This window comes from Oncorhynchus clarkii, chromosome 26 (assembly GCF_045791955.1).
Source record: "Oncorhynchus clarkii lewisi isolate Uvic-CL-2024 chromosome 26, UVic_Ocla_1.0, whole genome shotgun sequence".
Lineage (NCBI taxonomy): Eukaryota > Metazoa > Chordata > Actinopteri > Salmoniformes > Salmonidae > Oncorhynchus > Oncorhynchus clarkii.
The window spans coordinates 35,195,931-35,210,840 of NC_092172.1; the positions used below are offsets into that span (position 1 = coordinate 35,195,931).

General features: G+C 46.5%; 1 protein-coding gene across 1 annotated transcript in view; it reads right to left on the reverse strand.

The window, feature by feature from the left end:
• Positions 1 to 7,972: 7,972 nt before the first annotated feature.
• Positions 7,973 to 14,910, reverse strand: part of LOC139385080 (chondroitin sulfate synthase 1-like) — an 88,931-nt gene continuing 81,993 nt past the window's right edge. The window contains exon 3 of the mRNA XM_071130125.1: positions 7,973 to 9,696. Within this exon, the coding sequence (XP_070986226.1) occupies positions 8,101 to 9,696 (1,596 nt within the window). The 3' untranslated portion in view covers positions 7,973 to 8,100. The remainder of the gene's footprint in view (positions 9,697 to 14,910) is intronic.

The window sequence follows — 14,910 nt, forward strand, 5'->3', positions numbered from 1 at the left end:
ACATGGCAGAGAGGGGGAGGTGTGCTGGCAGAAACAGTTGATCACAGTCAGAGACATGGCAGAGAGGGGGAGGTGTGCTGGCAGAAACAGTTGATCACAGTCAGAGACATGGCAGAGAGGGGGAGGTGTGCTGGCAGAAACAGTTGATCACAGTCAGAGACATGGCAGAGAGGGGGAGGTGTGCTGGCAGAAACAGTTGATCACAGTCAGAGACATGGCAGAGAGGGGGAGGTGTGCTGGCAGAAACAGTTGATCACAGTCAGAGACATGGCAGAGAGGGGGAGGTGTGCTGGCAGAAACAGTTGATCACAGTCAGAGACATGGCAGAGAGGGGGAGGTGTGCTGGCAGAAACAGTTGATCACAGTCAGAGACATGGCAGAGAGGGGGAGGTGTGCTGGCAGAAACAGTTGATCACAGTCAGAGACATGGCAGAGAGGGGGAGGTGTGCTGGCAGAAACAGTTGATCACAGTCAGAGACATGGCAGAGAGGGGGAGGTGTGCTGGCAGAAACAGTTGGCAGATCACAGTCAGAGACATGGCAGAGAGGGGGAGGTGTGCTGGCAGAAACAGTTGATCACAGTCAGAGACATGGCAGAGAGGGGGAGGTGTGCTGGCAGAAACAGTTGATCACAGTCAGAGACATGGCAGAGAGGGGGAGGTGTGCTGGCAGAAACAGTTGATCACAGTCAGAGACATGGCAGAGAGGGGGAGGTGTGCTGGCAGAAACAGTTGATCACAGTCAGATACATGGCAGAGAGGGGGAGGTGTGCTGGCAGAAACAGTTGATCACAGTCAGAGACATGGCAGAGAGGGGGAGGTGTGCTGGCAGAAACAGTTGATCACAGTCAGAGACATGGCAGAGAGGGGGAGGTGTGCTGGCAGAAACAGTTGATCACAGTCAGAGACATGGCAGAGAGGGGGAGGTGTGCTGGCAGAAACAGTTGATCACAGTCAGAGACATGGCAGAGAGGGGGAGGTGTGCTGGCAGAAACAGTTGATCACAGTCAGAGACATGGCAGAGAGGGGGAGGTGTGCTGGCAGAAACAGTTGATCACAGTCAGAGACATGGCAGAGAGGGGGAGGTGTGCTGGCAGAAACAGTTGAACACAGTCAGAGACATGGCAGAGAGGGGGAGGTGTGCTGGCAGAAACAGTTGATCACAGTCAGAGACATGGCAGAGAGGGGGAGGTGTGCTGGCAGAAACAGTTGATCACAGTCAGAGACATGGCAGAGAGGGGGAGGTGTGCTGGCAGAAACAGTTGATAACAGTCAGAGACATGGCAGAGAGGGGGAGGTGTGCTGGCAGAAACAGTTGATCACAGTCAGAGACATGGCAGAGAGGGGGAGGTGTGCTGGCAGAAACAGTTGATCACAGTCAGAGACATGGCAGAGAGGGGGAGGTGTGCTGGCAGAAACAGTTGATAACAGTCAGAGACATGGCAGAGAGGGGGAGGTGTGCTGGCAGAAACAGTTGATAACAGTCAGAGACATGGCAGAGAGGGGGAGGTGTGCTGGCAGAAACAGTTGATCACAGTCAGAGACATGGCAGAGAGGGGGAGGTGTGCTGGCAGAAACAGTTGATCACAGTCAGAGACATGGCAGAGAGGGGGAGGTGTGCTGGCAGAAACAGTTGATCACAGTCAGAGACATGGCAGAGAGGGGGAGGTGTGCTGGCAGAAACAGTTGATCACAGTCAGAGACATGGCAGAGAGGGGGAGGTGTGCTGGCAGAAACAGTTGATCACAGTCAGAGACATGGCAGAGAGGGGGAGGTGTGCTGGCAGAAACAGTTGATCACAGTCAGAGACATGGCAGAGAGGGGGAGGTGTGCTGGCAGAAACAGTTGATCACAGTCAGATACATGGCAGAGAGGGGGAGGTGTGCTGGCAGAAACAGTTGATCACAGTCAGATACATGGCAGAGAGGGGGAGGTGTGCTGGCAGAAACAGTTGATCACAGTCAGAGACATGGCAGAGAGGGGGAGGTGTGCTGGCAGAAACAGTTGATCACAGTCAGAGACATGGTAGAGAGGGGGAGGTGTGCTGGCAGAAACAGTTGATCACAGTCAGAGACATGGCAGAGAGGGGGAGGTGTGCTGGCAGAAACAGTTGATCACAGTCAGAGACATGGCAGAGAGGGGGAGGTGTGCTGGCAGAAACAGTTGATCACAGTCAGAGACATGGCAGAGAGGGGGAGGTGTGCTGGCAGAAACAGTTGAATAACAGTCAGATACATGGCAGAGAGGGGGAGGTGTGCTGGCAGAAACAGTTGATCACAGTCAGATACATGGCAGAGAGGGGGAGGTGTGCTGGCAGAAACAGTTGATCACAGTCAGAGACATGGCAGAGAGGGGGAGGTGTGCTGGCAGAAACAGTTGATCACAGTCAGATACATGGCAGAGAGGGGGAGGTGTGCTGGCAGAAACAGTTGATCACAGTCAGAGACATGGCAGAGAGGGGGAGGTGTGCTGGCAGAAACAGTTGATCACAGTCAGAGACATGGCAGAGAGGGGGAGGTGTGCTGGCAGAAACAGTTGATCACAGTCAGAGACATGGCAGAGAGGGGGAGGTGTGCTGGCAGAAACAGTTGATCACAGTCAGAGACATGGTAGAGAGGGGGAGGTGTGCTGGCAGAAACAGTTGATCACAGTCAGAGACATGGCAGAGAGGGGGAGGTGTGCTGGCAGAAACAGATGATCACAGTCAGAGACATGGTAGAGAGGGGGAGGTGTGCTGGCAGAAACAGTTGATCACAGTCAGAGACATGGTAGAGAGGGGGAGGTGTGCTGGCAGAAACAGTTGATCACAGTCAGAGACATGGTAGAGAGGGGGAGGTGTGCTGGCAGAAACAGTTGATCACAGTCAGAGACATGGCAGAGAGGGGGAGGTGTGCTGGCAGAAACAGTTGATAACAGTCAGAGACATGGTAGAGAGGGGGAGGTGTGCTGGCAGAAACAGTTGATCACAGTCAGAGACATGGCAGAGAGGGGGAGGTGTGCTGGCAGAAACAGTTGATCACAGTCAGAGACATGGTAGAGAGGGGGAGGTGTGCTGGCAGAATCTTTTTGCTGATGCAGATCGTTGCTGCTGCTGGCCCTGCAGTGGTGCGTTATGGAGAACAGGAGCAGGGAAGACATTCTCCAGCAGTATTCTTGGCCAGTTAGGGTGGCATTTGATCTGGGCAATTGATTTGATGAGGCTTTTTTTAACCTGATTGAACCAAATGGCATTGAGGTCAGAAGACCTTTCTCAATAGAGAAAGAGCTTACAAAGGATGTCATGATGGGGACATAAGAGAGGTCATTAGCTATTGGTCTTGAGTACTGTTTTAAACAACTACCAGGTAGGTACAGTAGACTCCCCTTAGATATATGTTTTCACCTTTCAGAATAACAAGTGTGTGGACACAGGTTGAAGTTTGTAAACAAAACACTAGGTAGATATTGTTATGGCAGGTTTGATTGAATTTCAACCTAGCTAATCGGCTAGTGTTACCAGAGACTGTCTGTATCCAAAAAAAGCCCCCTATCCCCTATTTATGGGCACTGGTAAAAAGTAGTGCACTACAAAGGCAATAGGTGCATTTGGAACAGGCTGCTATAGGGCCACAGGAAGCTCCTACCGGGCTCAGTGAAACCGGGCCTCATGCAAATAGCAGGATAAGTCAATACCCCATATTGTGTCTGCTCTGGGACCATAAAGACACAGACTGGGGATGGGGGAAGGGGACAAAAGAGTGTCAGTCATGTCTCAGGCTTATGCAGTCACACATGAACAGATGACACACACACACACACACACACACAATGTCTACAAACAGGCATTCTCATAGACCTTCACAGACAGACACACAGTCACAGCATTTGTCATCCACCCCAAACAGTATTTGAGATCGTTGCTTACCTGAAATGGAACCAATGGAACAGTTCCCAAAGAGCAAAGCCCCGCCCATCAGGCACTCCAGACAGGCTGAAGCAGATGGCCACGGTGCCATTTGAACCCAGGTATGGATACCTGTACCAGAAGTAACATAACTCCATGACTCCTTCAAAGAAGTAAAGCATACCTAACCTAGTCAGTTGCACAACTGAATAACTCAAATAATTGGGTCGGCAGGTAGCCTAGTGGTTAGAACATTGGGCCAGTCGCCGAAAGGTTGCTAGATCGAATACCGGAGCTGACAAGGTAAAAATCTATTGTTCTGCCCTTGAACAAGGCAGTTAACCCACTGTTCTTAGGCAGTCATTGTAAATAAGAATTTGTTCTTAACTGACTTGCCTAGTTAAATAAAATGCATTCAAATGAAATGTGTCTTCCACATTTAGCCTAACCCCTCTGCCTTAATCGGCGTCCGGGGAGAGATTGTTGCTGGGGGTTAACTGTCTTGCTCAAGAGCAGAACAGCAGATTTTTTCCCCCCACCTTGCCAGCTCTGGGATTTGAACCAGCGACCTTCCCGTTACTGGTCAAACACTCTTAAACCACTAGGCTACCTGGCACCATATAGCTACTGGTCTAGCAAACATCTGGAAAGAGTAAAAAACATCACTTGCCACCTTAGAAAAGCTATATTTCTGAGAGGGAGATTCTTTGTGAAGAGGGCAGAGCACAGCGTGTATCTGAACGGCCTGAGACTGGGTCTCTCCTCTCTGACTTCTAGAAGACACAGGATGCCATATGGCTGCGTTCTATTAAAGCTCACCACATGCTTCATAGAGCTAGGCCTAGGAGATCAGCTACAGCCATGATTCATCAGTTGTCCTTCATCCCAAATGGTGCCCTATTTCATATGTAGTGCACTACTTCTGACCATGGTACATAGAGCTCTTGTCAAAAGTAGTGCACTATGTAGGGAATAGAGTGCCATTTGGAACATAGGCTTAATAATGTCCTGGTTTCAGTTGTCTCTCGGAGGAGATTCAGAAAACAAACTCTAGTCTCCTCCAGGCAGCCTCACTCCAGGGCACTTCTGTCCATGAGAACATACAGTACACTTTGATAATACATTTACTCCTAAATAATAATAATAAATAAATAATAGATTTGATTATGTTGCTTTTCTAAATGTGCTCAAAGCAGGAGCATCCACTATTAACGTGCTGCCCCCACCTGAGCGATGCACGGGAGCCATGTGGCCCCAGAAAGCATGCCAGTCACCAGCTTTCATAATGAAGAGGAGGGTTATTAGGAGGCAAGAGATGATTAGGTGGCCATGATGTTATGAAGCCAGGCTGGGAATTTAATACACCGGGGTTATCATATGAGTATTCATATGTTAAGCAAACACTTATGCTGAGCAAATCTCTTGTCCAGGCCCATTTATGGTAGCCTGGTCCCAGATCAGTTTATGCCATCATGCCAACTCATTGTCAAGGAGTTGACATGATAGAATATACAGATCTGGGACCAGGGTACATTTATGGATCCTACTGTAATTTGTCACATTCAAGCTTTTGACAGTCATCACCAAAGTTAGTACTACTATTGTTATGTCTTGACATGTCTTGCCTGTAAAATGCAACGGTCATCATTTAAAATGGCCACATGGTCAATGAATGCTTATCTAAAACAAGTACACCACCACAACAAAAGCATTTTTGATAAACATTTTTCATTTTATTTCTTAAATATAAAACCTTTCCCAGTTGGACAGGGCTGAATGAACAACAGAAATATTAAAAATCCCCAGAAAACCAAGACTATTATGGTAGAGCACAGTTGTCCCTCCTGCTCCAAGTGTAGCTGACCCTGTCTTCTCTTGGGCTTAAAGACTGTGTGGAGTAGAGGAGACCTTTAAACCAGGGGAGTGCTGCTGCACAGAAGACATTCTCCTAAATAGACAGCTATATGGACAGGGATCAGATAATTCATAGAATTATAATTCATTCTCAGAGTTCTACACTGAACAGAAATAGAAACGCAACATGTGAAGTGTTGGTTCCATGTTTCATGAGCTGAAATAAAATATCCCAGAAATGTTCCATACTCACAAAAAGGTTACTTCCCTGTTAGTGAGCATTTCTCCTTTTCCAGATAATCCATCCACTTGACAGGTGTGGCATGTCAAGAAGCTGATTAAACAGCAGGATCATTACACATGTGTACCTTGTGCTGGGGACAGTAAAAGGCCACTCTAAAATGTGCAGTTTTGTCACACAACACAATGCCACAGATATCCCAAGTTTTGGGGAACATGCAGTTGGCATGCTGACTGTTGCCATAAGCCGACTGCAACATTGTTTTAGAGAATCGCAGACCACTTGTATGGCATCATGTGTGCGAGCGGTTTGCTGATGTCAACATTATGAACAGAGTGCCCCATGGTGGCGATGGGATTATGGTATGGACAGGCATAAGCTACGGACAACAAGCACAATTGCATTTTATCGATGGCAATTTGAATGCACAGAAATACCGTGGCGAGATCCCGAGGACCATTGCGAGGCCCATTTCTTTTAAGGTATCTTTGACCAACAGATCTGTATTCCCAGTCATGTGAAATCCGTAGATTCATTAATTAATTTAAATTGACTGATTTCTTCATATGAATTGTAACTCAGTAAAATCTTTGAAATTGTTGCATTTATATTTTTGTTCAGTATAAAATCAGATTTCATTCTACCAATGGGTGCTGAGAAGGTTCTGGAATTCACTCCAAGGGTTCTAAAATGATTTAGAATTCCTTCCAGTTCTATGAAGGAGCACAGCATTCCCTGGCCTTTCTTAAATCTGGATGACTAGTTTGATATAGGCCTTACATTCCCCATGAGGGCAAAGAGCTGTGGCAAGGAAGGTGCTTCCTCACTCACTGTACCTCTTCATCTTCATGTCATGTTTGTGCCTGCACCTCCTAGAAAACAACATGACACACAACACCTAAAACACACTGTGCAAAAACTCTTTGGTAATCAGATGAGTTTGAGAGAAAAATAAAATGGAAAAACAACAATCCAACAACAGATGGGTATACAATGTTTCTAATATACATATTCCAACAGTCAGGTAACACAGAATGGAGACTGCAAATTCAATAAATTAGACAGCGGAAGATGAATTGCAGATATTAAATCCAGCAGTTGTGTTCACAGAAGTAAATAAAAAGAAAATCTAAAATCAATTGAAAAAAACAACAGTGTTATTCTGTATTATAAACAAATCAAAAGGAATCAAAATGGCCCTTTAGTCTTAATTCAAACTGCTTTTCATCTAAGTCAACCTTCCTTCTTCAATGATGAAATGTTTGTTCATGTCAACCTCCTGTAAACATTCACAATCAAGAGTACAGTTCCATTTAGAGCACTGCTGGTCTGTGAAGATGACAACACCCATCTTCTCCACGCACAAGACAAACGCTACACCTTTTAAAGAGCTTGTACATGCACATCACTGAGGTACACATAATATAACCCCGAATATCACCTCCCCCCCATACTCTCTTTATCATGTAGTTCCCAGACACTTTCGTCCAAATGGGAAGAGTCTGATGGACCAACGCATCAAACTTGGCCTTCGTTAGTCAATACAGAATGACTGTGAGAAACTCCTGGTGCATTGGCTTAATCTACCAACCAATCATCTCCCATAACACGCCTCACAGTCGTGTGATTTGCTCAAATTAAATGATGACAGGTACTTGACTCAGTAGGTCACTGCCATAGAATTCTATGGTCACTCCCACTAAGGCAAACTTTGAATTGTTGAAATCCCAGGCTTATATGTGCAACAACCTGGAGACAAGGTTACTGTACAAATAACACAGAATGGTCTTTATTACTAGACTGGTAGAATAAGACATCAGAGCACGTTGTTCTTGCGTCCAGAGTTATGGTAGGCTCATCCAAAGGAATATTCCTCATCGAGATGCTTTATTTTCAGCATTAATGAAAACATCTTCTACAGTCACGTTTGTCTCAGTCAGTTCAACGTTCATGTGTTTTCTTTAAAAAAAGCAGATTTCCAAAATATATCCAAGTCTTTTTTGTTTCTGTAAAAAATAAATTAGGTAGTTAAAAATGCTGCTAAGACAAATGGGAAGAGGGAAAGACACCCAGGCCTGGGGGACTCCACATACTGCTTTTGTCAGTCCTGGCCGGAGTGCTTTCTCACGCTGTCCTGAGGGATTCATTATTTGAGCTCCCGACCTTCCGGAAGCCGTGGTCATTCTTCTCGAGCCACAGTTCAGCCAGCTGCTGTGTCGAGCCGTGCGACGAGGCTTTGGAGCCCAGGCACATCTTGTACTGGTTGGGCTCCAGGTTGGGGTCGCACACTACTGGATGGTGAACGTGTACGATCCCCGGGTCCGTGCTCCGGAACAACCGGATCCCTGATTGGACAAACTTGTTAAAGAGGTCCACGTCCTCCAAACCCCACCCTTGGATGGAGGTGTCAAATCCCCCGGCCCCAACCAGGTCACCTTTGTAAACACAGACAATGCCGAAGCCGTAGTGACGCCACAGACCAGTCTTGGCGGTGAACACATAGTGGTTCTCACTGGGCACCTTACCGGCGTAAACCACCTTGGGGTCGTACTGACTGAAGATGATGGGGAAGTAGGTCTGCTCCCCCAGGACCGTGTTACTCCGGCACCTCTTGAGGAAGTCGGTTGTGAAGAGCAGGTCCACGTCGCAATAGAAGAGCAGCGAGTCGTTGGAGAAGTGGGCCGAGCCCACCTCCAGAGCCAAGGCCCGGGAGAAGGAGCCCGACACGGGCTGGATCTCCATCTCGGCACGGGGGTACTTGATGTGGTACTCCCTCATCAGATCCACCTGCTTGACCCGCTCTGTGTTGTTGTCGGTGCTGAAGAGGAGGATGAGCAGCTTGACGTTCTGGTTGGGGATCAGGCACACCCGTTCTAAATTGGTCATGAAGCGGACAAAGATGTCGTAGCGTCCGGAGAGCGGCACCAGTATGTTGACCTTAGGCTCCTTCGGCTCCTTCTGGTCCTGGCTAGAGCTGGACAGCTTGAAGGGCACGAACATCTTGAGGGAGTTGGAGAGGAAGGACAGGGAGTCAGAGTCCTGGTTGATGCTGCTGGCGAGAGCCTTGTCGTCCATCTCCTCTTCCTCTCTGAACTGGATCTGGCTGAAGGTCTGCTGGAGGTAGGCATGTCTCCTCACCGGCACCGTCATGGTCTTCCCTTTGTGCTTCTTGTAGAGGAGCAACAGGTCCAGCACGTACTCCGCCCCGTACATGGGGTTGACCCGCCGGTAGCCGTACTGGATCTCCTTGAAGTCGATCACTCGTCCCCGCGTCTTGGCGTTGGCGTTAATCATCTCCATCACCTGCATGATGATGTCATCCAGGGCCAGATGCTGGGAGGAGTCCATTCCCCGGCGGGGGGGTTGGCCGTCAGACGAGGAGAACAGGTACTTGCCCGTCAGGAACTCCCACTCCAGGACTTCCTCGCGGAGCCGAGGGTGGAACCTCATGAAGGATGGAGGCATGCCCAGCTGCAGGTCCTCTCGGCTGGGCTCGGCCGCCCCGTAGCGGCACATCTGGACGATCTCACGGTGGAGCTGGACGGTGCGGTGGCGGAGCTGGGCGATCTTGCGGCTGAGCATGTAGCTGTGCAGGCGGTACTGGTAGGGCGGGTTCTTGTTGGGGTGCAGGGTGATGGCCCGGTGGATCTTGCTATTGTGGAGGTCGCGGATGTATCCCTTCTTGTTGGGCTCGTAGTTCTCGTAGAACAGCTGCTGCATCTGCGGAGAGAAGAGAGGGAGACAACGGCTGAGGTTACATCAATAAACACAATATGGCACAATAGAACACTCATGCATTATATAGACTAGGCCCTGTGTGGGAGTGTACAAAAGCACAACGCATAGAGCGAGCTCTAGGACAGAAAACCCTCTAAAATGTGAAAATAGCAAAAAACAAGTTGCACAACATAGCTTGATCCCAGTTGACCCCTGTTGACCCCTCTCCGCTGCCTGTACTTGTATACTGCTCCACTGAGGATTTATTAAGGTGGATGTCTATATGAATGTAAACTCCTGCAGCCCAACAGAGATGTTATTTTTAGCAGACGTCCTGCTGCTAATGCAAAGTGCAAATTAGAACAGGCTCAAGGAATGCCTTCTGGAGGTGAGCTCCGAGCTTACAGAGCCCTCAAATATTGACCAGGGAGTGGGTAAGCCTCGACGGTTCCATGAGTGTTTACTGCAAACCTGTTGAGGCTTTACAAACCTAATGTTCCCCCAATCACAGGGGGCCCTGTGAGTAAACTGTGGGACAGCTGCTGAGGCCCCTATTGGCAGCGACTCAAGCGTGGCCAAGAAGGAAGGGTCTGTGTTGTTGACCAATCCAATGAAGGGAGGCCTCAGAGGTCTATTTGCGAAAGACAGACACCGCTCAGAAAAAGGCCTCCAATTTTGAGAAAGACAGCTCTGGAATGCAGCCACAAACCCAGTCCCCTGGGGGAAAGGCAATACACAGAATCGGACAGGATCGGTATAGAGGCCAGGTCTGATAGTTTTATAAAAGCGATACCTAACTAGTGTAAGTACGGCTGGTCACAAGAACTCACTGAATAAGTCTCTTTGCTTTTCCATGGGCTCTGCCCCTGCCTTCCTGCACCTAGGAGGAGTTGGAACGTGGCCAACCATAAAATCAAGCAGTCTGATCAATGGAAATCTTGAGCAAACCCCAAGCTTTAGAGTGTGAGGGGTCAGGTAGGCTATTACATCAGAACCAAGGGGGCTATCGCATGGCAGCCTTACACACATTTATTTAATGAGCATATAAAATAAGATCTAGGAAAAAGATTGTTGCAGTAGTCAACCCCTACACGTGTCCATGTTTCACTGGTTCTGAGAAGTGACTGGCAAATAGCCCTCTTTGGACACCAAACCAGCGGGTGCATCTTTATATTATAAAGTGGCTTCCTCTCCATCTCTCCTTCCCATCATCTCCTTCCATACATTGGAGAAGTCAGTGACATGGAGAGGATCTCTTCTCCTTTGTTCTGAGAGGTAGCCAAATGAAGATCTCCTCTCCTTTTGCTCTGAGAGGTGGCCAAATGAAGATCTTCTACTTTGTTCTGATAGGTGGCCAAATGAAGATATCCTCTCCTTTGTTCTGAGAGGTGGCCAAATGAAAATCTCCTCTCCTTTGTTCTGAGAGGTAGCCAAATGAAGATCTCCTCTCCTTTGCTCTGAGAGGTAGCCAAATGAAGATCTCCTCTCCTTTGCTCTGAGAGGTAGCCAAATGAAGATCTCCTCTCCTTTGCTCTGAGAGGTGGCCAAATTAAGATCTATTCTCCTTTGCTCTGAGAGGTAACCAAATGAAGATCTCTTCTGCTCTGAGAGGAGGCCAAATGAAAGGAGGAAGATTAGAAGGAGCCACTTCAGAGTACTGAGACGTACCCCAGCAGGTAGGCCAAGTCAGATTGTTCTGAGTGCCCAGCTGTGAGGCAGTAGACATCAGCACTGCAGCCAGTCAGCCAGTCAGGATGTCTACCTCCCTCTCTCCCATGGCTTCCCCATCATTACCACCTCTAATGACCTGACTTTTATATTCCATGTCTCCTTCAGCAGTTAAGACTCATTAGAATGATTTTTCACATTCATTAAGCCTCCATACCACACCGCTCACAATCCTCACATCAGCACACTTTCATCTAATCACCCTGAATGGCTCATTAAGAAATAAAAAGGAAGAAAAATAAAATTATCGCTGTGAGTTTTAAGTCTTGTGTCACACACAACCACATCAAGCAGTGCTTTTGTGAAGAAGGTGGAGAACCCCAAGCTCAGTGATGGACAGAAACTAAGCTCTGAAAAGCATACCATGTGTTTTATGCCAGGTTTTAACAACCTATTGTATTCAGACGTTCTGTGTTCAAACACTTCAAAAATCTGTACTTGATTGAGTTCACATGTAATCAATGGAATGGTGCAAACCCAGCCCATCTGGCACTCCAGGCAAGCTAGATCAAACACAAAGCATTTGAAATACATCAAATACTAGTTGAACCCAGGTCTGATTGTAGTAATCTGTTGTAATCACAACAACTGGTGGAAGAGCAGAGGCATCGGAATAGACGGCTTGGGAACAGAAGACAAAAGGTTCCCCAATATACACACGTCTCTTCAGGCACTTAATCAGGAGGAGATCATATCTGGACACATTAAGATGACAGCTCAGTGTCCTATCATATCTGGACACATTAAGATGACAGCTCAGTGTCCTATCATATCTGGACACATAAAGATGACAGCTCAGTGTCCTATCATATCTGGACACATTAAGATGACAGCTCAGTGTTGTATCATATCTGGACACATAAAGATGACAGCTCAGTGTTGTAACATATCTGGACACATTGAGATGACAGCTCAGTGTCCTATCATATCTGGACACATTAAGATGACAGCTCAGTGTCCTATCATATCTGGACACATTAAGATGACAGCTCAGTGTCCTATCATATCTGGACACATTAAGATGACAGCTCAGTGTCCTATCATATCTGGACACATTAAGATGACAGCTCAGTGTTGTATCATATCTGGACACATTGAGATGACAGCTCAGTGTTGTATCATATCTGGACACATTGAGATGACAGCTCAGTGTTGTATAATATCTGGACACATAAAGATGACAGCTCAGTGTTGTATCATATCTGGACACATTGAGATGACAGCTCAGTGTTGTATCATATCTGGACACATTGAGATGACAGCTCAGTGTTGTATCATATCTGGACACATTAAGATGACAGCTCAGTGTTGTATCATATCTGGACACATTGAGATGACAGCTCAGTGTTGTATAATATCTGGACACATTAAGATGACAGCTCAGTGTTGTATCATATCTGGACACATTGAGATGACAGCTCAGTGTTGTATCATATCTGGACACATTAAGATGACAGCTCAGTGTTGTATCATATCTGGACACATTAAGATGACAGCTCAGTGTTGTATCATATCTGGACACATTGAGATGACAGCTCAGTGTTGTATCATATCTGGACACATAAAGATGACAGCTCAGTGTTGTATCATATCTGGACACATAAAGATGACAGCTCAGTGTTGTATCATATCTGGACACATAAAGATGACAGCTCAGTGTTGTATCATATCTGGACACATTAAGATGACAGCTCAGTGTCCTATCATATCTGGACACATAAAGATGACAGCTCAGTGTCCTATCATATCTGGACACATTAAGATGACAGCTCAGTGTCCTATCATATCTGGACACATTAAGATGACAGCTCAGTGTCCTATCATATCTGGACACATAAAGATGACAGCTCAGTGTTGTATCATATCTGGACACATTGAGATGACAGCTCAGTGTCCTATCATATCTGGACACATTAAGATGACAGCTCAGTGTCCTATCATATCTGGACACATTAAGATGACAGCTCAGTGTTGTATCATATCTGGACACATTAAGATGACAGCTCAGTGTTGTATCATATCTGGACACATAAAGATGACAGCTCAGTGTTGTATCATATCTGGACACATAAAGATGACAGCTCAGTGTTGTATCATATCTGGACACATTAAGATGACAGCTCAGTGTTGTATCATATCTGGACACATAAAGATGACAGCTCAGTGTCCTATCATATCTGGACACATTAAGATGACAGCTCAGTGTTGTATCATATCTGGACACATAAAGATGACAGCTCAGTGTCCTATCATATCTGGACACATTGAGATGACAGCTCAGTGTTGTATCATATCTGGACACATAAAGATGACAGCTCAGTGTCCTATCATATCTGGATACATTAAGATGACAGCTCAGTGTCCTATCATATCTGGACACATTAAGATGACAGCTCAGTGTCCTATCATATCTGGACACATTAAGATGACAGCTCAGTGTTGTATCATATCTGGACACATAAAGATGACAGCTCAGTGTTGTATCATATCTGGACACATAAAGATGACAGCTCAGTGTTGTATCATATCTGGACACATAAAGATGACAGCTCAGTGTTGTATCATATCTGGACACATAAAGATGACAGCTCAGTGTTGTATCATATCTGGACACATTGAGATGACAGCTCAGTGTTGTATAATATCTGGACACATTAAGATGACAGCTCAGTGTTGTATCATATCTGGACACATTAAGATGACAGCTCAGTGTTGTATCATATCTGGACACATAAAGATGACAGCTCAGTGTTGTATAATATCTGGACACATTAAGATGACAGCTCAGTGTTGTATCATATCTGGACACATTGAGATGACAGCTCAGTGTTGTATAATATCTGGACACATTAAGATGACAGCTCAGTGTTGTATCATATCTGGACACATTAAGATGACAGCTCAGTGTCCTATCATATCTGGACACATTAAGATGACAGCTCAGTGTTGTATCATATCTGGACACATAAAGATGACAGCTCAGTGTTGTATAATATCTGGACACATTAAGATGACAGCTCAGTGTCCTATCATATCTGGACACATAAAGATGACAGCTCAGTGTTGTATAATATCTGGACACATTAAGATGACAGCTCAGTGTTGTAAATGTAGAATGAGTCATGCCACCATCTCATCTTCCCTCCCTGCTAACTCTTTATCTCCTAGCCTCCATAAAGTCAAGATGGACGCCACTCCAAACAAAGCAGAGAGAAAACAAACAGTGCTGTCAAGTCCATTACAAGAGGACAACACTATCGCAGCGGGACTAAATATCCCCCCTGAACAAACAAGTAGTCATTGTGGAGCGATTGCATTCGGAGACAGGTGATACAATTGTCTTCCTTGGACGGCGCTACTTGGGCCTAAATCAACACATTACGTCTGGACGGCAGACGTAGATATGCACTCTGGGGCGGTGTCCAAAGTGGCACCCTAACCATATGGGACCCCGGTCAAAAGTAGTGAGCTGCATAGGGAATAGTGTGC